We start from the raw sequence: 25146 nt of genomic DNA, 5'->3' as shown, positions 1-25146 counted from the left end.
CTGGGGAGCAGGCTATAGGGACACCCTTGGAAGAGATATTGATGGAGCTGCTAGAACTTACTGAACTCACACAGCTCACTACATTTTATGTCATTAGTTTGTGGATTAATTTGTCACATAAACTTGGAGTTAATAGAATAAACGATGATTCAGTTAACTATGGATTAATGTGTTGTACAACCACAATTATTCAAGACCAAATGACACACATTCTGAAATGGCACATGAAGCATGCCACACAAGGAAGAAAATCTGTACCTAAGTTATATTTATTAGACCAACCAACCTGAGAGAAAGGCTTTTCAATCCCCTATTACAGGTAGTCCTCAATGTATGGTCACAATTGAGCTCAAAGTTTTTGTTGCTAAGCAAGACAGTCATTAAGTGAGATCTGCCCTATCTTTCTTGCCACAATTGTTAAGGGAATCACTGCAGTTATTAAGCTAGTAACATGTTTAAGTGAATCTGCTTTCCCATTGCTTGCCAAGTGACCTTGCTTGTCAGAAGGATGCAAAAGATGGTCGCATGGCCTGTGACACTGCAACCATGATAAATAGGAGTCACCTGCCAAGCATCCAAATTTTGACCACATGACCATGTGAAAATGCAAACAGTCGTAGGTGTGAAAAATGGTTGTAAGTCACCTTTTTCAATGCTGTTCTAATTTTGAATAGCCACTAAATGAATTGTTGTAAATCAAGGACTACTTGTATTCCTCATCAGAGAGAGTGAGAACAAAAGCAACAAATGGAAATGGTTGGAAGACCCAGTAATTAAGTTATATATTATAGGATCATTAGCTTAATGTTTGTCACCTATTGATATCCAGAAAAGCCTACTAATATTCTGAATAAAGAATCAATTACTGACCATTCTGTTCTGAAAATGCAAATACTATATCCATTTATCTATAACAACATTCTTCTCTTATCTCAATCCAATATTTACCAAGCCTAACTAAGCAGCTCTAACACTGGTACATATAAAAATAAAGATTACAATTATTTTAACCTTTGTAAGCTGGATGTGGGTGTTTGTTTTGTACTACTATTAAACGGTGGCTTTGTTGGTAACTTGTTAAGATTGCTACCTTTTAAAATAAAAAAATAAAAGTGCCTACTTGTTATCTTAAGAAGCTTGCAATAACTTATAAAAATCTTATTTTCTACGAAAAGAGGGAAATATGATTGTTAAAAAGTCTTACGCAGAAGAGAATTCTTCACAATCCCTGCTATGTTTCTCCAGCCAGCACACTTGTTTTCTTCCACATACAGAGGGGAGAGGAACTCCTATACTGGGCTGCAAAAAGAAAGATCCAAGTGTCATTTCTGCAGCCACCTATATGTGGAAGGGAGCAGAAATTCTTTGATAGCAGCTTGCAACTTCCATGCCAGCTTCCCCACTGACTTTTTAAGGAAGCCAGAAGAGAAGATCACAAATGGTGATCACATAATTGTGAGTTGCTTGCAGTTGTGAGTACAGTTGCCAAGCACTTGGATCACAATGATGTAACTGGGGGTGGGCAATACGAACATGTTATGATGGCTTAAAGTGATTTATGGACCATAAAACACCCTTTCTAAGCCATCATAACTTCAAACAGTTGTTAAACACCCAGTCATAAGTCAAGAGCTACCTGTAGTTTTAAATAAATCATTAAGCCTGCTCCATTTCAATTTAATGGCTGAGTAAATAGATAGACTTCAATAGTCAAGTATCCTACTTTGGATACATTAGGTAAAGACCTAGCTCCCTGGAGAACCCTGTAATGCAGGGAAAAGTAGAAGGAAAGAGAAGATAACCAATAGCAGTTACAGTGTATTAATTATTTACTTATTAATCACATTTGTATAACTGCCCACCTCACTGTTGAAAGACCAAATTATGGATAGATCATCCTTATGGAGAAAATCTATCTATGTGGTAACTAAGAGTTAATACTGACTTGATGGCACAAAATTATTCAAAAACTAAGTCCTTTAAGGAGACTTCATTTCCTAGCTTAGGTTACTATCTTTCTTTGATCTGTGGGTCATAGCAGGTTTTGTTTTGCATGCTGCAATCTGAAGTGAATAAGATCAAGGTTCATGTTAAAGAGTTTTTGTTGTTAAGGGTTGCAATTTTTAATGACCTGCAAGTCTCAAGACACTTATTTGTCCCTTACAGCAAGGGTCTCTAATGTCCAGGCTGCAGACCGATATCGGTTTGTTGCTTCTTAGGAACCAGACCACACAAGCAGCAGGTGAGGAAGCAAAGCACATGCACAGGATCTAGGTGGCGCACAAACTATCCCCTTCCCCCAGGTCCATGGAAGACAATTTTTCTTCCAAACCTTATCCCTGGTGCCAGAAAAGTTGGTGGTGCCTTACAGCCATCAAAACTCCCATAAAATGCAAAACAAATTCTATATACAAGTGATCTTCCACTTACAACCACAACTGGGTCCAGAATCTTAGTTGTTCAGCAAAGTAATTATTAAACAAAGTGTCACATGATTGCTTTGCAGCACAGGCCATGGATGACTTGGGGGTGTGTAGCAGAGACACGGTGCCCCCTAGAATGCGGTTGAGCCAGCACGCCCAGCCTGGCTCCACAGCATGGTCGCACCCCAGGAAGCCTCAGTCATCCACCAAATCCAGAAGTGCTTATGACTACAATTCCCACCCCTCAATCTCTCCCCACCCCAATCTATGTTCTTTTCAATTTCTTTTTGGCAGCAGCAGGGCTAAAGTAGAGGCCTGGGGTATTCAGCAGTTTCAAGTAGTTGACACTAGCCCCAAGTCTCTACTTCAGCCCCAATGCTGCTGCTGCTGCCACCACTGAGAAATGCTGCCTCAACACCCCACACTGCAGCCTGCGATGCCACCACCAATTGCCCCTGCCACGCTGTGTTCCATCGGATTTGCCATGGCCCACTGAACTTCTTCATTTTTCTTCTGCTACTGCCAGGCAGGCCCAGAGCCTATGTGAGGCAGCTGATGGCCATGCCAGGCCTTCTTTCAGAGGCCACTTTGCATCATTCTCCAAGCTGGCATCCCATTCACAGAATCCTTTGAAAGGTTCATCCCGCAAATTGCTCATGCCATTCCTAAAAGTTACATGATTCTGATCGCATGACCATATGTAGCTGTAACTTCAGGCACAAATTGTAAGTTTTAAGTCTATTTTTTCAGCATCATCAAAATGTCTTTTTGGTGCCCTTGTAGAGAATTTAAAAACTGTTATTCCATTTGGCCCTCTTTATACGAGTTTGCATCCTAAAAATGCAACCAATCTGTAGCATCACTAGCTGACTTTGCAAAATGCCAGTTAATAGATAGTGTAACTTGTCTTGGAAAAATAGCTTCAAGATTTGGACGCATATTGAAATGAATAAAATAATGAATGAAAATAGCCATTGTATGTCTACAGATGTATAGCCCAAGTCACAGGCTTGATTTGAAAGTGGAAGGAAAATATCATGGAAAGCAGCAACGGCAAATACTTCCTATACTTTTGCCAAGGAAATACACGGAACATGTCCAATAAATTATTCAAGAAGTGATATTGATTTAAAGGAATGCAGCATTTACTTTTTATATCTCAATATGATACAGGTAGTATTCAATTTATGACTCTAATGGAGTCTGCCAATTATGGTAGTAAGTTGAGATAGCTGTAAAACAGACTGTCATGTGACCAACCTGATTTTATGACCTTTTTTGCAGCAATTGTTAAGCAAATGCTGCAATTGTAAACTGACCACTGTAGTCACTAAGCGAACCCATTGTTTGCTTTGAGGCACTTTTGCTGAAAAGCCAGTTTTGGCAAAAAAAAAACACCTCATAAATCTCAGTCATGTGACTGTGGGATGCTGCAAATGGCTGAACATGTGGGCCAGATGCTAATCAGCCAAAATGTGACTACTGCATTACTTGCAAGGCGGGCAGCCATTAGAACTTCAAAACTGGGTCTTAAGTATTGGGGGTACATAACTTTTGGGGGGGCATTATTAGGTTACCTGTTGTAAGTCATGGACTGCCTGTTCTAGTTTCCATCACAATGGCTTTAAAATGGGTTATGACATAATATTAAAAAGCAGAAAGTATTCTATATCAGGAGCTGCAAGAGATCTATTAGCCACTGCAAACTGGTGCAGCACACTCCTTTCTGCCCATTCTGACTTGGATAGTAGAAAGATCTGGACAATGCTTGGCCCAGAGATTTGACTTTGAAAGAAGGACCAGCCTAACTAGTGACAGCCCTGGGTGGTGGGGCAGCATAGTACAGTGGGATCTGCTGATTTACCCTCTCCATTAAAACCTACCTCTTACTCAGCTCTAGTCCACCTTAAGAAGAGTAATGGGTGAATGTCTTCTTACTGGCTGGTGACATCTGGTAGGAGAAAAAGAAACAAAGCCAAAATGACCCCCCCAATCCTTTCTCTTAGCAAATCTGCACACAATACAGAAGTGGCTCCACATTGCCTATGGCAGGTTAGGGATCTGCAACAAGGGCAGTCCTCTCATTTTCTGCAGGTTCAAGAAGGGGCAGAGAACACTTTGAACTTTGAGGAAGGTTGGCTTCTAAAAACAAGAAAAGTCTCTCAGTGCTACCACTTGACTAACTTCCACTTACACTAAGAAAACTTCCCCGTCCACAGTTTCTTAAACACTGCCTGAGCCCAGAGCTCAAATAATAAACCCAGTTTTCTTTTGTGTTGTGACTCGGCTTGGTTAGGCTGAAACTCATGAATCCGCCCTAATCTTTTGGAAATCAAGCGGGTAAAGATGCGGGCACTGTCAGGTAATTCTTCCACAAAACGCCCTTTGCTCAATGAACCAGCTTCCTGCGTATTGCTTCCAACAAGTGAGTCTGCCTGCCTGCCACCACTAGCAGGAGCCTAGCTCTACCTCCCTGGGACTTCCTTCGGGGCAAACAAGCAGCGGATTAGGCGGCGCACAAGGAAACCGAAGAGCTTTGAAAGCGCAGCCTGGTAGCGAGGCTGGCCTGCTGGCTGGGCGCGCGCTGACGGGAATCTACATTCCCGCCAGGTGCACCCCAATCCTGAGGGCCGCTTCTACGACGCCACCCGCCTCAACTTCGGCAGCCTTGCCGCTCGACGGCCGGCGCGCCGGCACTCACCTTTCCGTCGGCCTCAGGCAGGCAAGGGATTGCCAGAAGGAGGAGAGCCCCACAAGGCACCTTGACCGAGAGCGAGAAGTAAGAGGCGGGGCGCAGTCCCGGGCGCTGCCAGGGGAGACGGGAGGAGGGAACGCAGGTCATTCACGAAGCAGCCCATTGGCATTCGCTCGGCGACTTCCCAGCTTGAGCCGTGAGGGAACTGGAGCTGGAGGCTCGCTCTAATCGGCGCTTTCCTTCCTGGGACCGTTCGTGCCACGTTCCTGGCTGAAGCATTGGCAGGAAAGCGCTCGCCTGAAATTGCAATCCTGCATTGGCTTATCTAGGAAAACTCGGCTGAATTCCTCAGGATTTGCCTCCGAAGAAAAGAGGACCGAGTTGATTATGGAAAAGAATGAAAAAAAAAATGCGCCCCAGGTTTCGCTCCCCCGCACCGAAGTCTAATGTCGTCGGTCACAAAGCAGATTACTGTACGGCACAAGCCTTTGGATATACCACTCAAATTCAGTGGGGCTTGGTGGCAGTTAAACCTTAAAGAATAGGGTTCTTTGAAGATTGGGAAAAACCTGGCTATAACTGACATGTTTGCAATGATATTGATGCAGGTAGAAGGAAGGTGTATTCTAGATAAATGAGAACATTTAACAACAGTAGTGTTTTTAGAATCATTTTACCATTAATCCCTCTAAACTATAGGGTAAAATGATCCAGAACACCATCTTCCCAGCTATGTTAACAAAATCAAAGGGCCATTGGAATTCCCAGCTATGTTAACAAAATCAAAGGGCCATTGCAGTAATGCAATAAGGGACAAAATTTCCATGGAAACCCATTTCCAGAGAAAAAGCTGTATTTCAAGCCTCTCACTCCAGCTTCCCCATCAGCCAAAATAATTACCGTATATTCAACAGTCATACAAGTTTGTTTTAGAAAATGGCCAGGAATACCAATTTACAGTCAGCCAGTCCAATTGAAATCATCAGTCATATAAAACTAGAGGAAATTGGTGCTGCAAACATGGAATTGTTTTATGAAAATCGCAGACCATTACTGATTCTAGGAAAACTTGCTAATGATGTCAACTTGCTAATCAGTTAAGCTAACTAAATTTCACCAGTTTTGTGAAACTAAAGACCAATGCTAGATGTCTAATTTTTCCATGGATATTAAGTTCTGCCACTGACTCCGAACAGGTTTAAAAACTGTTCTGATCATCATGTCAAAACAACAGAATATACAAGAAATTGCATGTAATTTAGAGTTTTCTGATTCAGCAGGATATAAAATATCCAAAGGAACCAAGTTCTCCTAGCCATTCTGGGCAAGGTAGATATAGATTAGGTAGGTAGGTAAGTAGGTAGGTAAGGAGACAATGGAAAATGATTCCCATTGATATTTTGTGTCTTATTCTATCAAAACCTCCTAGCGCTTTTTTTGTGACTGGTAATTAGTGTATGATTTGTCTGATTGAGAAGAATAAACACCAGGCAGTTATCCAAAGAGAAAAATCTTGTACCTTTTCTCCCAGAGAAGCATTTTCCATTGTTGAACAATGAGGTGGAAATTCTTTTTGATGCCCAACCATAATCTTATAATTTAAAGTTTAAACCTATTCTTTCCTGTCATGTTTCCTAGAACAAAGCGGTATTCTATATGATAGCTCCCAAGATTCATAGCTGTCATGTCTTCCCGTAGACTTTTCCCCAGACTAAATATTTAATGCCTCCAACCGTTCCACCTAAGTTTTATAATATTTTAAATGTGGTCTGACCAATATGGAATAAAGTTATTTTCTTTATCTTGACATTATACTTTTGTTGATGCCGTTTGGGGCATTTTTGTAGCTATATCATACAATGGATTCATGTTTAAGTTATTTAAAAAGTTCTTATTTTTACTGATTTCAGTAAGTCAAAGTATGAGTAAGGTGGATCTCTCCAATGTAAATAAAACTGAAGTTTTTTAATGGAATTTTGGAAACTCTATTGACAATGACATGAAAATGATGGCATAGTTCAGAAACACATAGTGGTTAAGGCATCAGGTAGAAAGCGAGAGACTCTAAAAAGCAGAGTGTCTTTGGGCCAGTCACTCTCTCTCTCTGTCCAAAGTTGTTGCGGTGGGGAAAATAGGAGGAGGAAGATGTACTGGATAGGCTTTACACAAAATATATGTATGAATTTTGCCAATTCTCTCATCCATCACTCCCTATCAAACTCTATTCCCTTGGATATCCTAAACTCCAGTAGTAGTTGAGTAAGTGTGGGCATCCAGAAATCAGCACACTCATTGTGCTTTGTTCATTCTCAGAAGGAGAAAATGGGGTAGAAACCACTAACTTTGTCATCAGCTTAAAAAAAATAATTCAAGAATTGAATGGTTGTATAAAACTGATTTTGTCTATCAATTTCTCTAAATATTAAATAATTTAGCAAATGTGTAACCAAGATACAATAAATAAATGAAGAATAAGAAGCTGTGTAAATTTTTCATTTAATATATTTCTTTGATGGTGTGCAGTTCAATTTTCATTTCAAAACATCTTTTTGATAATAAAAATTTTATAAAACAATAATAGCTTTTATTGTAATGCCCCAAATAAAATTTTGTGTATGTAGGCTTCTTCAGTTAATAAGCACTCTGAACATTATCCTTTACCAATTGGATTAAAGCAACTGTTTTAATAAACCTTGAGTTTGGTTTGGCATGTATTGGTATTTTTATAATGGAAGTTAATTTTTTCCATATCTTCTTCAATTAGAAGTCCTTTGAAATAGAATCTCTATGAAAGAAGAAAGAAATTTTGTATTTTATTCAGTGATAATTGTCCATTCCTTTCAACACACAAACACACATAACACAAATCTCTTTTTTTCATTCTTGAATTATAAAGATAAATTCTTCTTTGGATAATATTTAGGGTCTCTGCGGAAAAACATGCCTCATTTAATTGATAATCTCAAAAGTATGTTTAATCCATACAGTTCTATAATCCATAGTCCCTCCCAAACCATGAAAATGAACTGTTACAAAAACAATCAATAATTTTGTAAGGCAAATGGAAAGGAAGCAAAAGATGAAGAATTACATGAGGGGATCTAAATATCATTGAATGAGTTCATATGAATAGCATCTTCAGAAGCTGCTTTGCGTCAGAATGAAATCAGCATTGTAACAATACTATGTGGCATCATGATGAACATACAAAAAGGTGGGGGCTTGGTGCATAACAGTGCTTTTGTTAGTCTGGCATACACACCCCGCCCCAGCTTTTCCATAGATGCCACTGGTATGGTTTGCTTGGCATGAACCTCACGGTTGGTTAGGGTTTATGGCTTAGCTTAAAAAGAACCCAGCCAACTGTGGTTTATAAACTGATGATAAAGCAAACCATGATATAGAACCAATCACTGCCCTGAAACAGTTCAGAACACAAGAAAAAAATTAAAATTAGAATTATCTTAGCAGTTTTTAACACTTGAGATTTTATGTGCCATTTTGGGCACACTTTTGCAGGACAGCAACAAAGAAATAAAATGATGGCCTTCATTTCTAATTTAAGGATGTCTTTGTAACATGATAAAGAGAGGATCTATACCTGAATAACAGTGAGAGAAAGGAGATATATATTTTAACAGACGTTTTCTTACCCATCCAAAGATCTATCCAGAGACCTCTCAGGAGACCAGTGCCTGCAACGTTCAGGTGATATTGATCTTATTGTAGAAGTTAAATGGTATGAAGCTGTACGACTCTGCCGGCGAAGTTCTTGGACAGCACGGTCCCTAAAAAATTTTCAAAAAGTATATTTAAATAAGAATACTTAATCCACATACTTAGGAAATTCCTAAATCCAGCAGTTACTGTCTCTTAAAAATCTCAGAGGAATATTTTTTTTAATTTTTAAAAGGAAAAGAAATCATTTTTCCTAATTTTGGACAGTAAGTGCCTAGAGATGTTGAAGCAAGGACAGACATAAAGGTCAGAGAGTAACTGATTCAATAAAAAATATTTTGAACAAAATATAGAAGATCAGACATTTGCATGGAATTCAGAGAGAATTGGACTGGATGGAATTCTATCAGTGCCTATTTTAAATGTAGGCCAAAGTTCCAGTTTTCTATGGAATTTCCACTAGACATTCTTTAGATTGTTACCTTCTACTTAGTATAGTGTTAGTCTTACTAGTTACACACAAAGATCAGGAGAAAGTAATACAATGTTTTTGCCAGTCTCCACAGCAGCACGTTTGTTTGTTTTTTTAAAAAAGCACTTACATTTAAAGGGACTGCCAAAAATCTGCTTTTCTTTTTTACAACTATTGTCTCCTCATTTATATGGTGAACACTGCCTATTTCCAAAACATCCTTTCCTCCAGATTGGTCTGACTTTTGACAGTGATTTTAGCTCCTTTTATTTCAGCTTAATCAATATAAATACAAGCAATGGTGGAAGAAGCTAATGGGAAAAGAAGCTCAAGAGAGCTTAAGGAAGATTACATTAAAAACACAGTTAGAAACAAGACTACGTTAAAAGAAAATATGGATGCAGTTTCAATAAGGAGATAAAAGATAAGAAAGAAAAAGAAGTCAATGTGACTAAAGAACAAACTTAGCAAAGAACTGAAATAAAAAAGATACATGCAAGAAATGAAATCAGAACTAGATCACAAAGGAAAACTACAGAATGGTAGCCCAAAAATGATGTCAGGAAAGGTCATATTTTATTGATTGGTTGATTGGAGTTATACGATCACCCATCGTAGAGGCCTGACTCTCAGCAACTCTCAATATTAAAAATAAGAACATATACAAAAATATATAAAAACCATAACACCCAGAAAAAAATTACAAAGTCACAATCCAATGCAACATAACCAAGCAAGGGGCTCAAAACCCCCACATCCCATAAACATTCAATCTTGCTAGGGTTGTTCTGAAATGTGTTGCATCCTGTCCAGGTGCCCATAGCCTCCAGGAACTATAATTCCACCACATCACTCAGATCACCTAATGACCGTACTGATAGTACTCATCCAAAACTGCTGACCTTCCCCAATGGCTTTATGAAGATGCTAAACTGGAAATGAAATAGCACCAAGCTCTGAACAGTGAGGCCCAGCAATAGCTTCTTGAGGAGAGAGTGAACTTAGGAAACAAAAATACAAAGGAAAAGGAATAGGATAGGGAGCACCTGGTTTGCTAATAGTAATTACACAGATAGTCTTAGAATAATACAGGTAGTCCTCACTTACCAACCACAAATGGAACTAGCAACTCCACTGCTATACAGAACGTAATAAAATATCATATGACCACGCCAAATTATGACATCCGTTCTGGCTTCAGTCATTAAGTGAATCATTATGAATTCTTAAATTCAATGTCATAAAATCAGCACTTGCAATTTCCTACTGGCTTCCCCAATAATTTTGCTTGTAAGAAGCCACCTGTGGAAGGTTGCAAATGGTAATCACATGACTGTGGGACACTGTGACCATTGTAAATGTGAGCTGGTTGCCAAATGCCTAAACTGTGGTCATGTGAATGCAACAGTCATGGTCATGTGAATGCAACTGCAACAGCTGCAACTTTGCACACCTGTCATAAGTCTCCTTTTTCAGCACTATCATAACTCTGAAGAGTTGTTGAATGAGTATTTGGTAAGTGGAGATTATGTGTTTGACTGCAAATGAATGAAATAGCAATATGTTAACTGCAAAGACATGGAATCAACAGATATTTAATTTCCAAATTTATAGATAGTAATTGCTGCATCAGTTCTGTTCTCGTTAGGCCATCACCTCAAGTATCTTATAATTAACTTATAATATGTAATATAACATTTATTTTATTTTATTTATTTATTAAATTTATCTGTTGCCATTCTTGCCATAAGGTGTTTTCTGAACACTATACTTCAAAAAAAAAAGGGCAGAAAAATTGGATTTGTTTGGAAGGACAATAATGATCAGAGGACTAGAAACTTGGTAATACAAAGAAATCTGAAGGAGTTGAATATTTTTAGCCTTGAAAAAAGATGACTGGGTAATATGACCACATTCTTCAAATAGTTGAAAGGATGTCACATAGGAGGTGAAAACCTGACCTCTCTTTTTCCAGCACAGAATGATGGAGAGGAATTTCATTTGGATTTTATTCACAGCCAGGGTGAATACCACTGGAAAATCTGAGTCTAAGATTAAGAATACAGGAAAACTATTATTTTAAGTCAATTATCTAGTCTAAAGTTACCTGTTCTGGAGTCAGTCAGTGATAACTTTTTTCTTCATCATTCTATGTTTAAACCCAAGCCCAGCATTGATATACACCTGTGTCATATAGCTATGTTTTTCTTTAACTTCTGATTGGTTTCCTATGTTGGGTACATTCAGCCCTCTGGCTCACTGGAATTGTATTTAGGTGATTCTATACCTCTTTACCCACATCTAGAAATACACTTTTTTTTGGAAGGCAAAATAAGGCAGGATTTAATGCTGGCTTGCAAAGTAAGAAAACTGCCATTTTCTCACTGCTAAATTTAATGCAGTAGGCAGCTTTATATGCTTATTCAATATTGGCTAGGAGTGAGTAACCCATGTTCTACAGATCATATGCAACCCTAAGCAAAGCATCTGTTCCAACAACTTGAGACAATGCAATTAAATTCAGTGACAAAATGATCAGCGCTTGACAACATAGATTTTAACTCTTCCAACTTGAAGCAAAGAATGGATTGCCCTATGGAAGCTTTTCATTCCAATTTTTTCCTCTTAAACCATCCTCAAGAAATAATCTGAAATCATACCACCAGCATTCAGTTATTTGCCATTGAATTTTGGCAGCATTATTTTGCATTTGGTTTCAACTCTAAACCTTTGAAATAGGGTCTGTTTTCCTTCCAGTGGCTTTCTGCATTACTTTCTATTCTTAAAATTCCCCAAAGTATTAAACAAATTAAATCATAGAAGTTTTACATGGGAGAAAGTGCATTTAAGGACAATTAAGTTTCATTCAGGGAAAACCTGCTCGTAAAACTTCATGATAAATCCCAATAAATTACCTGGTCCCATAAATAAATAAATTGGTAGATACTTTGTATATACCCAAACAGTGAAACTACAGGTAATCCTTAACGTACCCCTACAATCAGAACCAGAATTTTGGTCACTGAGCAAAGTGGTCATTAAGCAAGATAACCATATGACTGTTTCACTCAATAACTGTAATCCTGGCTCTCCCTATTTGGTGGTAGTTAAGCAGTTGTGAGAATCATTAACTTGAGTGAAGGGTACCTTGAGGAGGGGGGTGGAAGAGGCCCTGGGCCCACTGGCGTGCAGAAATCTGCCTGGGACCTGCAGGTCCAAGCTTTCTCCCCACTACACCACATCCAAGAGGCCCAAATCCTTTCTCTGTTGCACTATACCTGGGAACACTTAACTCTGCAGCTTCTGAATGTGTCTAACCAATAGGAGGTGTGGCCTTCCTACTGAACTCACACCATCCTGCAAATGGAACCTATTCTTGCAATGGTTCGTGAAGGTTAGAAAGCTAGCAAACATGACTAGCCTTCAGAATAATAAAGTTATCAAGTGTGATTGCCTTCAGAAGGATGTTTGTCGCTTTCTAGCCAAAAAGCTTGCAAATGTGGCTAGAGGTTGTGTTAGGAAGGAAAGCAAGTGAATGCAATCACTCTGCTGAAATCACATTCTTCATGTGATTTGGAGAAAACCTTCCAAGCCATCACAAAAAGGAAGCCTGCTTACAGGATAGCAGTGAAACAGCCTCATCAGCGGGATGTGTCTATCAGCAGCTGCAGAATAATGCAAAGGTAAGTGGTCCCTGGCATGGTGGGGTGGGGAGAAGTGACCAGGTAGCAGGCCAAGGCCTCCAAAGCCAAGGCAGTTTTGTGTGTGCTGGTGGGCCAGGTTAGGGGCTGAGATGGGGGAAGATACAGGCAAGTGAGGTAATTGCAATACAATGGTCAGTTGGAAGGGCAAGCAGATTGCCTAGTCTAACAGTAATTGAATAAATGGCTGTAAATCAAGGATTAGTTGTAGGATAAAATTGTCTAATTCCATAATTGTAATAATTAAGCATAAATTACATATGCAGTAGATCTATTAAAACAGCAAAACAAAGCAATAACACAGCAATTTAAATTTAGACTATGTAACATCAATAACAGAAGTTGATTTTGGTAACTGAAATCTATGATAGATTATAATGTCTTTTTTAAAAAAACAGGATGTGCGCGCACGTGTACACACACAATGTATGTACAGTCAAATAGGTCTGAGCTTTTAGTCTGCCTAAAAATTGATCTAGAAATAGAATGTGTCTGTGAAGGGTTAGGGTGATGGACTACAGTATGTGTGTGTGAGAGAGATAAGAAACCATGCAATCCAGAGCTGGATTGTGGAAAGAAATTTAGGACAGCCACTCCCAGGGTATATCCATATCCATTAGATTACGATAGATAGATTTAGTCTGGCAAGATTCTGTCTATATAGTGTTGAATTTTGACTGGACTGTTTTATGTCGGTCTTGAGCTAGGCCTGACAATCTGTTTTAATAGCAGTAGACTTTTGCTCAACTCATCCCCATACCAATAAAAACAGAATAAATATTTTTTCTTCACAATTTACATAAGATATGGCCAAATTATCCTTCTCTACCCTTTCTTTCAATATCTTGTCCCATGTTTGTGGTTCATAATTCTGTTTTAGAAATTATACAGTAAATTAGGGAGTTAAGCTACTTTAGATGGTAAAGATCACATAAATACAATAAATATATCTAAAGATGGGCCCAAAATTAGCCCTTTTATACTTCCAGATGAACAATGTACATTTGAGTTTGGACTTTTATTTGCATATACTATATTTACTTCTGAAAGTGTTTTTTAGTAGCTCAATTAGTCAGAAATACTAATTTCCCTAAATTTGCAGTTTTCAGAATATTTCCCTGGATGATAAATTTTGAGGCAAGTTAAAGTAATCAATTTCATTGAATTTCCTTGAACTCTGGAAGTATTAGGGCAATAACTCAGGTTATAGTTAATGCTGGGCTATTCCTCTCAGTAGACTACTTATTGAAGGAAAATTATGAATTATGCATTTTAGTTACTTTTTATAAATAATTGGATTTTATAATGAAATATGAAACATGCAATGAAATGATTCAACCATCATTCTTTGAATAAGTCTGCAAAAGATATTTTCAAGTTTTTATGAAAAAATCATTAATCTACAAATCTTTTCTATTAAAACAATCTATAAATACCCACAAGTTTTAAATGTAGTACTTGCTAATTATAAAATAAAATCTGACTTATTTCAAACTGGTAAATAATCTGATTTATATATGTGGGGTGCAATCAAGTGGAAGTTTATTCCCAATTAAATCATGAAATAATAAAACATGTAACTAATAGTACTTGTTCCCTAGCAAGCATTCTCCAATGCTGAATTTTAGTCTTAGTTCTAGTGGATATAAATTAGTAGCATTATTTAATGACTTTAGCCCTGGGTTTTTCTAGATTAGTGCAAATGTATATTATTGAATTGGGAGAAACAGATGTAAATGATTAAAAATGTGGTCACACACTTGCCTTTCAAAGCGTTCTGTGCCCAACTGTCTTTTGGTGATATCTAACTCAGATTCCAGTTGAGTAAATGTGTTTTTGATCTGTGAAAAATCTCGATTCTGGATAGCACTATAAAGGACAAAGTTGTCACTTAAACTGAAAGGCTGTAACTAGTCAAATATAATAAAATAAAGAATAGAATTAGTTTTTCAAGAACAGCTTCCAATATATTTGATATAAAAATAGTTGGATAAGCATCCAGAAAGAAAATAGAAACAATTATATATTTGTGCTGTGTCAAAGGCATTAAATACCTGTGTTAAAATTTTCTAATTTTACTGAACAAAAACGTTTTCATATTAAGGTACAAATTGTTTTTAAAATTCTAATATATATTTTATTCCCATGAGATAGATACTGTTTTGCCTAATATTTAGTTTCTCTAGTTTCAAGTAACTTTTAATTAAACTATCTTCTACTCTAATAAAGGGCCTCCTAAGGAAGGTAAAAATGAAGAGATTAACAAAAGTATAACAGCAATTTTTAATTTGTGATAATTGAGTGTTCTTTATACTGGTTACTCACATTTTGTTTTCTGCCAGAGTAAGTTGCTCTTTAAGAAGATGTATTTCAGAATCCTTCTCTTGACTTATCATCTGAGATTGATACTCTTTTTCTCGATTGGATGTTAACAAAGATTCCAAGTTTTTAATTGAGCTTCTTTCATTGTTTAGTTGCTTTCTCAGAAATTCTATTTCTGAGTGAGATGATTCCCATTCATTCTGAAACTGAAAGCCAAAATAATGAAAGTTCTCGTTTTCTTTAATATGTAGTATATTAAAAACTGGTAGATTACACTGTAAATTGAAAATGAAATCCCCCCCCCCAATATAATCTTTTCAGCTTTTTTTCCCTTAATGTCAAACTGTAGTTTGCTGGTATCTCATAGATAAGTACGGTAGTTTGCCTAGCCAGTTTGGAAGTGGTTTCCTTTCCAATCATTGTAAACAAATGACACTGAACATTAATTATCACAAATCGTGACATGGAGATATATGATTTAAAAGTTAAGTCTTTTAATGTTTTGATTTAAGTATTTTCCGAATCTGACACTATTGTAAGATGTGATCTGAAGCTCCACAGAGTTCCAGTCACACTAAGTTATCCAAGCAGAATATAATCTATAATTTCCTTTTTATATGCTGGACAATACTTTAGTTCTTAGTGAGGAATCTTATACTGTGGGACATTCCATCCCGTACAAAATACATCAGAACCCTCTAAATAAATTTAGAGTATTTAAATCAAGATGGATTGCCTATGAACCACATGAAGCTCCCATATCCATTTTAATACCCCCCCCCCCCCCGATTTCACTATCAACTACTAAAGTGGATGTTAAAATCAGAAGACTGGTAGTACTTTTACAGACTAACATGAACTACGACTCACTTTGTCAGATGCACAAAGTGACAAACAGGCCAAACTTCACACAAAAAATTTAATGGTGACAGATTTGGCTTCAGGATTGCATCGTTATCATGCTTAAAGTGCTCAGAGCTTCCCTAAACCCTTTTAAAATTAAGCATGACCCAATTGAACACAAAAACAATTGCCTGCCTTGGCTTAATCTAAAATTCATTTGCAGGTATTTCTCTTTTTGAAATGAACCAGTCATAATTTTTATTCAGCTGAAGCATTTTAAAAAATCTATCAGGAGTTTTGAAAAAAGTATGAAAAATATTTAGTACCAACAAACAGAACAGATTGATGGTTAAAAAAAAAACTCATTCATCCTCAAATTTTGTCATCCATCCTCCCCGTAGCCCAAAAGAATGAATGGATTTGTATTCACCAAATCTATTTAATGACAATATTTGATTGTTTTAAAGAAAAAAGACAAGTTTAAATTAAGTCTCTCTCAAGAACAGTGTAGAATGAGATAGTGTTAACAAGGTTCTAGAGTTAGGACTTCAATCATACAGTCACACATGCCTTTTTTACTTTTTTTGAACTATACCTAATAAATAAGACTCAGCAAAGTTCAGATTTGAAGACTAAAAGGTGCTTCAGAATATGCAGGAGTAGGAATGGAATACATGTGAACAAATGCATATAATTGTAAATTTTCCTGGAATCATATGGCTGAGCTCTACTGAATCCTTGGATCACAGAGCAAAATTGACACATACACTCATACACACGTCATTTAAAGGTATGATATTTTACAAAATTCTTGTATTACTACTTTAACCTTCTTAATACATCCAATGAATCAAGAGATACAAGAATATACTTCCTGTGATGGACAATTTCTTGTCCAAGTGACTCTAAGAAAAATCTGACATGTAAAGAATTTTCCATGAACAGCAAGAATTTAATTCAAGCATTAGGAAAATATCTATGAGTTTTCAGCTTTAATGTTTGTTCTCTATAAATCAAGCCGAAATTATTTTATACCTACTCTTTCTACTTCTTTTGTTGTGTTCTTTAGTTGCCGGCTTAATAACTCATTGCTAGTGTCCAGTTTAATGCAGAGTTCCCGAGCAGAAGTCAAATCTGAGAGGATAGAAACCTTTTCCAGGTGGACTTTCTCAAGTTTCTCCTCCATTTTCACCAGAGACTTACCTAAAGTAGAAATCTGTGACTTATAGGCTTTTTCAGATGCTAAATGCTGCCCCAAAAAAGAAAGGCCAATTAACATTTATGTTCTAAATAAACCAGTAAGAATATATTCAAGAAAAAAATAATTTTACTTAATAATAAGCATGTTTATCTAAGTAAATGTGCTTCTGTTTTATGTTAATTTTGAAATGTTCTACAGTCAATAAAAATAAAAGCAGACTCTAAAAATACATCAACAAAAACGAAACATACCAAAATTTGTTTTCATAAGTTTTATATACAGGTGAAACTCAAAAAATTAGAATATCATGCAAAAGTTCATTTATTTCAGTAATGCAACTTAAAAGGTGAAACTAATATATGAGATAAGACTCATTACATGCAAAGCAAGATAGTTCAAGCCGTCATTTGTCATAATTGTGATGATTATGGTGTACAGCTCATGAAAACCCCAAATCCACCATCTCAGAAAATTAGAATATTACATGCAATCAATAAAACAAGGATTGTACATAGAACAATATCGGACATCTGAAAAGTATAAGCATGCATATGTACTCAGTACTTGGTTTGGGCTCCTTTTGCAGCAATTACTGCCTCAATGCGGCGTGGCATGGAAGCTACCAGGATGCTTCAATAACGGCCTTCAGCTCTTCTGCATTGTTCGGTCTCGTGTCTCTCATTTTTCTCTTGGCAATGCCCCATAGATTCTCCATGGGGTTCAGGTCAGGTGAGTTTGCTGGCCAATCAAGCACAGTAATCCCACAGTCATTGAACCAGGTTTTGGTGCTTTTAGCATCCTTTTTTCTGATGAGAGCAACTTTTGCCAAAAGCACCAAAAACTGGTTCAATGACCGTGGGATTACTGTGCTTGATTGGCCTCTCCATTCTTCCTCCATACTCTGGGTCCTTGGTTTCCAAATGAGATGCAAAAGTTGCTCTCCTGCTTCCGGTTCCGGCGGCTGACAGCGACGGGCAAGCATTGCTCGCCCCGTGCTTCCCCGGTGGGCTCCCCACTCCTTGGGGGGCACAGGACGCCCCGTAGAGGCTCCTGCCAGAGGGGCGGCACCGCGGGGGATCCCCTAGATCGGCGGCGGCCGGTGGGGGGCCCCCCGCCTCGCTCCAGGCACTGGGGAGCATGATGGGGAGACGCTCCAGCATCTTCGCTGTGAGGCTGTGCGGAGAATAAGCGAGCAGAAGGATGCGGCTGCGGTGCGGTGAGGCGAAAACTCCCTTCCATCCCCTTTTCTAACTTGGAGAAATTGCCAGCAGTTTAAAAACTCTTTTTTGGCTTGGTTTGGAGAAGCGCGGCTGGAGGGAGGGGGATTTCCCCCCCCCTCGGACAGGCGGCTGGAAACAATTTTGCTCTCAGCCCAAGGGGTAGGAGGAGGAAGAGAGCCAACCAATGATGTCACGCTCTTACTAAAAGCAAACTTTGGATTTAACCTTATAATGTAACGAGGATCTAGAAATCTTGGAAACTTTGAACTTTGAAAACTTTGTTATGCCTCTAAACCCGAAGCTGGCAGGGCAAGATGGCACATTTCCGTTGTCTTTATGAACTGTGAAAATTGACTCCACCTTTAAAACTTCAGGCATCCGGTCTTTTTCTCCGTGCTACTCAGACAAATCTCTTGTTGATTGTTATTCTTTGGACTCCATGGTGTGAAAAACTTCACCTTATTGCCAGTCTAACTAGAAAAATTACCTTCTGCCTGGACCTTTAATCTCCTGGACTCTCCTGGCTGCTCTACCTCTCTGACTGATCATTCTCTGCATTGACTGAACTCTTTATTTCACAAACAATGTCACGTAAAAAACCACCTCCTGGGAAGCCTGGCTTTGCTGCCTCTGCCCCGACATCTACATCATCCAGTCCCAGTACACAATCAACGATAACAACTTTGATGCAACCTAGAACCACGGACACTGAATTTCAACAAATGTTTCAACAACTTCTACAGGGACAAGAGGAAATAAAAAGACAATTAAAAGAGATGAAAGAAGAAATTAAAGAGAACCAGGCCCAAATTAACAAGAACTCACAGAGACTGGATCTTTTGGAGGGGGGAACGGCTGAGATGAGGGAGGGGATGGAAGGGGTGCAGAAGGGGAACAAAGAACTTGAGACCCAACAGATGAAAATAGAATTTGAGAGAATGTCCTTTTACCTTAGATTCCAAAATGTGGTAGAGACAGATGATGAAGATATAAGGGACATCATGACAAACATTTTGGCTGAATATATTCAGAAAGAGAAACAACAGATGGGGTGGGAACTAGATTTGGTATATAGGGTGAACTCAGCATATGCCAGAATACACAATATACCCAGGGAGGTCCACATTAAATTTCTTAGAAAAGCTACAAGAGATGAAATTCTGAGTGCACAAAGGGGGCAAGCTTTGAAATATCAAGAAAAGGAAATAACAATTCTGAAACAGATCCCCAAGAAAATGAGGGAGAAAAGAAAAGGCTATTCGCAATTAGCGAAAAAACTATACCAGAAGGGGGTGTGGTTCAGATGGTTGATACCTGAAGGGATGCTAATATTCTGGGGGGACACAAGGGTTAGAATTAATACACCCATAGAGGCGCAGGCCTTTATGGAAAAAAATAAAGCACTCCTAGATAAACCAGATGACCCTACAACAGACATACAGGACACGGGAGGGGCCGGAGCTCGGCTGGCGGGGGGAGATGGGGCAATACCAAGAAAACTCAGATCTCAAAAATGAACAAGAAAATTTGCTTGATATAAATTGATCGAAATTATTAACTGAACTCATATGCTGACTATATATTGCTATTTTGTAATGAATTTTGTGTAAATGTATACTATGAGTATGGAGGGAGGGGGCACCTACCGCACATCGCAACTGCCAAAATTTGTAACCTTTCCACCACCCCTTTTCCTTGTTATTTTTCAAAAAAACCAATAAAACTTTGTTTAAAAAAAAAGTTGCTCTCCTCAGAAAAGAGGACTTTGGACCACTGAGTAACAGGACTTTGTGGACCACTGTGCTTCATTAAGACCAGGGTCAACACAGCCATCTACCAGGAGATTTTGGAGCACTTCATGCTTCCTTCTGCAGACGAGATTTATGGGGATGCTGACTTCATTTTCCAGCTGCCCACACTGCCAAAAGCACCAAAACCTGGTTCAATGACTGTTGGATTACTGTGCTTGATTGGCCAGCAAACTCGCCTGACTTGAACCCCATAGAGAATCAATGGGGCATTGCCAAGAGAAAGATGAGAGACATGAGACCGAACAATGCAGAAGAGCTGAAGACCGCTATTGAAGCATCCTGGTCTTCCATAACACCTCAGCAGTGCCACAGGCTGATAGCTTCCATGCCACGCCGCATTGAGGCAGTAATTGCTGCAAAAGGGGCCCAAACCACGTACTGAGTACATATGCATGCTTATACTTTTCAGAGGTCCGATATTGTTCTATGTACAATTCTTGTTTTATTGATTGTATGTAATATTCTAATTTTCTGAGATGGTGGATTTGGGGTTTTCATGAGCTGTACGCTATAATCATCACAATTATGACAAATGACGGCTTGAACTCTTGCTTTGCATGTAATGAGTCTTATCTCATATATTAGTTTCACCTTTTAAGTTGCATTACTGAAATAAATGAACCTTTGCACAATATTCTAATTTTTCGAGTTTCACCTGTATATAACTGTTAAGAGACTTTATAGCACTAATAGACCATTCCAGAATTCCATGTGAAGTTTATTGCATACTGAAAGTATCATGTGTTGTAATTTTCAGTGCATTGTTTGTTACATCAACAAAGGGAAGTTTTGATAAAGTAGAGAACCATGTGAATCCTGAAGTATTTGTGTCAGAATGTAGATACCAAATGGAAATGATATATGTTATTCAGAATACAGTAAAATTGTTTATTTTATAGAACACAAGAAGTTAATAATTAATACAGAAGGAATTATTTTTAAAAATATTACTTTGGGAGTGCAAACTCAGTTTTAGAGTCAAAAAGAAGATTATTCACTGAACAAACACATGCATACTATTTCCAAACAGTCAGACTAAGCATGGAGGATATTTTACAATATATCATATCTACTATCTAAAAAGATTAATTCTGGCTCAGTTGAAAGTCTATGATTCATAATTACTATAGACAAACATCAATGCCTTTCCACTCCTTTAATCGAATCCTAAACTTTCTTAAGAAAGACCAGAATGTTTTAAAGTCAAATGCAGCAAATGGTCAATAACATTTCCTTAAAATAAACTTCCATTTTGAAAGTTCCTGCTGCAATCTGATAATAAGTGCAAAGCATCACAAGAGAAAACATTCCTTTAACTCTTTACTCATGTGGGAGGTGAATAGTAAGTGTTACAAACACCATTTTTAAAAATCTAAGAGCTGCGCTACTAACTAGCCATTGAAAGAAAATGAGAGAGAGAGAAAGAGAGAGAGGGAGACAGGTAGACAGACAGACAGACAGAGACTGAGAGAGATTATAAGAGAAAGCTTTTAAAACCTACTTGTCCAATTGCTATTTCATGCGATTCTGCTTGCTCTTTCAGTCTATGGTTCTCAGATTCTGCACTAAGAAGTTCCATCTGGATGCAGTTATAATCTTTTTCCATTTGATGCAACTTTGATTCCAATCTGTCTGCCTGTTCACGGATCACGTGAAAGTTTTCCATAAGATCTTCATTATCTTTCTCCTAAAATACAAATTTTGATTTTATTTGTGAGACTTACTTAGTTTACCATCTGAAACTACTATAGGTAGTCCTCAACTTACAATAGCTTGTTTAGTGACTGTTTGAAGTTACAATGGCACTGAAAAAGTGACATGACTATTTTTCATACTTATGTCCATTATTGCATCCCCATTGTCACATGATATACATTTGGATGCTTGACAACTGGTTCATATTTATGATGGTTGCAGTGTCCTGGGATCATGTGACCATCGTTTGCGACCTTCTGATTAGCGAAGTGAATGGGAAAGCCAGATTCACTTAACAATAACACTTAACATGTTATTAATTTAACAACTGCAGTGATTCATTTAACAAATGTGGAAGAAAATACGTAAAATGTAACAAAACTCACTTAAGAAATTTCTCACTTAGCAACATAAATTCTAGGCTTAATTGTGGTTGTAAGTCAAGGACTACCTGTATAGCATTTAATGGTACATTTATAGGCTTGCTATTGTGTACAAAATCCTGATATCCTATAAAACCTCCTTTAGATTAAAGGTTCATGCAAACTAAGTGCATCACATATGCATGCTATTTATAATAAGAGTGACTGATTAAAAATTAGGATCAATTAAAGCATACCGGGTCAATATTTCAGAAGTGTCAAAGTTAATCCATTGTCTGAGCACAATCACAGAAATTCAATGGACAGTCTTTAAATATTTTTTAAAGCGTCACAAGATTACTTTTTGCAGTCAGCTAGACCTTAGCAATAGCACTTAGACTTATATACCACTTCACAGTGCACCCAGCCCTCTCTAGCTATAGTGGGGCAAAAAAGTATTTAGTCAGCCACCAATTGTGCAAGTTCTCCCTTAAAAAGATGAGAGAGGCCTGTAATTGGCATCATAGGTAGACCTCAACTATGAGAGACAAAATGAGAAAACAAATCCAGACAATCACATTGGCTGATTTGGAAAGAATTTGTTTGCAAATTATGGTGGAAAATAAGTATCTGGTCACCTACAAACAAGCAAGATTTCTGGCTCTCACAGACCTGTACCTTCTTCTTTAAGAGGCTCCTCTGTCCTGCACTCATTACCTGTATCAATGGCACCTGTTTGAACTTGTTATCAGTATAAAATACACAACCTCAAACAGTCACACTCCAAACTCCACTATGGTGAAGACCAAAGAGCTGTCGAAGGACACCAGAAACAAAATTGTAGACCTGCACTAGGCTGGGAAGACTGAATCTACAATAGGCAAGCAGCTTGGTGTGAACAAATCAACTGTGGGAGCAATAATTAGAAAATGGAAGACATACAAGACCACTGATAATCTCCCTCGATCTGGGGCTCCACGCAAGATCTCACCCCGTGGGGTCAAAATGATCACAAGAACGGTGAGCAAAAATCCCAGGACAACACAGGGGGACCTAATGAATGACCTGCAGAGAGCTGGGACCAACATAACAAAGGCTACCATCAGTAACACACTACGTCGCAGATCCTGCAGTGCCAGATGTGTCCCCCTGCTTAAGCCAGTGCATGTCCGGGCCCATCTGAAGTTTGCTAGAGAGCATTTGGATGATCCAAAAGAGGATTGGGAGAATGTCATAAGGTCAGATGAAACCAAAATAGAACTGTTTGGTAGAAACATAACTCGGCGTGTTTGGAGGAGAGAGAATGCTGAGTTGCATCCAAAGAACACCATATCTACTGTGAAGCAATCTCATGCTTTGGGGCTGTTTCTCTGCAAAGGGACCAGGACGACTGATCCGTGTACAGGACAGAATGAATGGGGCCATGTATCGTGAGATTTTGAGTACAAACCTTCTTCCATCAGCAAGGGTATTGAAGATGAAACGTGGCTGGGTCTTTCAACATGACAATGATCCCAAACATACCGCCCGGGGAACGAAGGAGTGGCTTCGTAAGAAGCATTTCAAGGTCCTGGAGTGGCCTAGCCAGTCTCCAGATCTCAACCCCATAGAAAACCTTTGGAGGGAGTTGAAAGTCCATGTTGCCCAGCAACAGCCTCAAAACATCACTGCTCCAAAGGAGATCTGCATGGAGGAATGGCGCAACATACCAGCAACAGTGTGTGCCAACCTTGTGAAGACTTACAGGAAACATTTGGCCTCTGTCATTGCCAACAAAGAATATATAATAAAGTATTGATATGAACTTTTGATATTGACCAAATACTTATTTTTCACCATAATTTGCAAATAAATTCTTTCCAAATCAGCCAAAGTGATTGTCTGGATTTGTTTTGTCATTTTGTCTCTCATAGTTGAGGTCTACCAAACTTGCACAATTGGTGGCTGACTAAATACTTTTTTGCCCCACTGTATATACAGTCAGCATATTGTCCCCAATAATCTGGTTACTCATTTTACCGCTCTCCTGGAAGGATGGAAGGCTGAGTCAACCTTGAGCCAGTCAGGGTTGAACCTCTGGCATTAATTAACACTAAATATCTAAAAAACTATGAGCTTTTTAGGAAGCTACAAGAGTTAACACACTTTTTGTTGGAAAAATATAAACAATAGTTTTATATTAATTGCTAAAAATTGTATTCTAAATTGGCTGCTAATTAAGATTTTCTGAAATGGGTCATACTCAAGTAACTGGCCTCTTGTCAACACTTTATTTTTTGTTTTTTATTTGAATACCCTGTTTCCCCCAAAATAAGACCTCCCCGGATAATAAGCCCAATCGAACTTTTGAGTGCATGCACTAAAATAAGCCCTCCCCAAAAATATTGCAACACAGCAGCAGCCATGAGGTGACCATACTCGCCGCCTCCTTCACCTCAAAAATAATAAGACCTCCCTGAAAATAAGGTCAAGCGCTTATTTCGAGGGTCAAAAGAAAATAAGATCCTGTTTTATTTTTGGGGAAACACGTATCTTAAATGTTGCGTCCTGTACCTACAGTATTTTGAATGGATACTATTGGCAAAATTAAATCTAATGTTAAAGGTAATATTATAGGTAATATTTCTTTGTAATGAGCATTATGTTTATATTATTAATATTTTATACCATACTTTCAATTTATTTTCACAACTGGATTATATCTTTGAGACAACATCTCTCCC

The 25146-nt window shown here is 38.1% G+C and overlaps 2 protein-coding genes across 4 annotated transcripts in view; both read right to left on the bottom strand.

The window, feature by feature from the left end:
* CRACDL (CRACD like) overlaps window positions 1–5228 on the bottom strand; it is a 51040-nt gene extending 45812 nt beyond the window's left edge. Inside the window, exons 1-2 of the mRNA XM_081946776.1 lie at window positions 5125–5228; window positions 4307–4374 (exon numbers count right to left, since the gene is read on the bottom strand). The gene's annotated coding sequence lies outside the window, so the exon portion shown is untranslated. The remainder of the gene's footprint in view (window positions 1–4306; window positions 4375–5124) is intronic.
* A 1798-nt stretch (window positions 5229–7026) lies between these two features.
* TSGA10 (testis specific 10) overlaps window positions 7027–25146 on the bottom strand; it is a 46952-nt gene continuing 28832 nt past the window's right edge. For 2 of the 3 annotated variants that reach the window (XM_081946779.1, XM_081946778.1), the window contains exons 15-20: window positions 21868–22053; window positions 17174–17383; window positions 15295–15497; window positions 14734–14838; window positions 8772–8906; window positions 7028–7903 (exon numbers count right to left, since the gene is read on the bottom strand). In XM_081946779.1, the coding sequence (XP_081802905.1) occupies window positions 7879–7903; window positions 8772–8906; window positions 14734–14838; window positions 15295–15497; window positions 17174–17383; window positions 21868–22053 (864 nt within the window). In that variant the 3' untranslated portion in view covers window positions 7028–7878. Of the gene's footprint in view, window positions 7904–8771; window positions 8907–14733; window positions 14839–15294; window positions 15498–17173; window positions 17384–21867; window positions 22054–25146 lie in introns of all 3 variants that reach the window. The other variant, XM_081946780.1, reaches the window with a different exon arrangement.

Source organism: Natrix helvetica (genome assembly GCF_964273705.1).
Source record: "Natrix helvetica genome assembly, chromosome: 3".
NCBI lineage: Eukaryota > Metazoa > Chordata > Lepidosauria > Squamata > Natricidae > Natrix > Natrix helvetica.
This window is presented reverse-complemented; position numbering and strand designations above follow the sequence as displayed.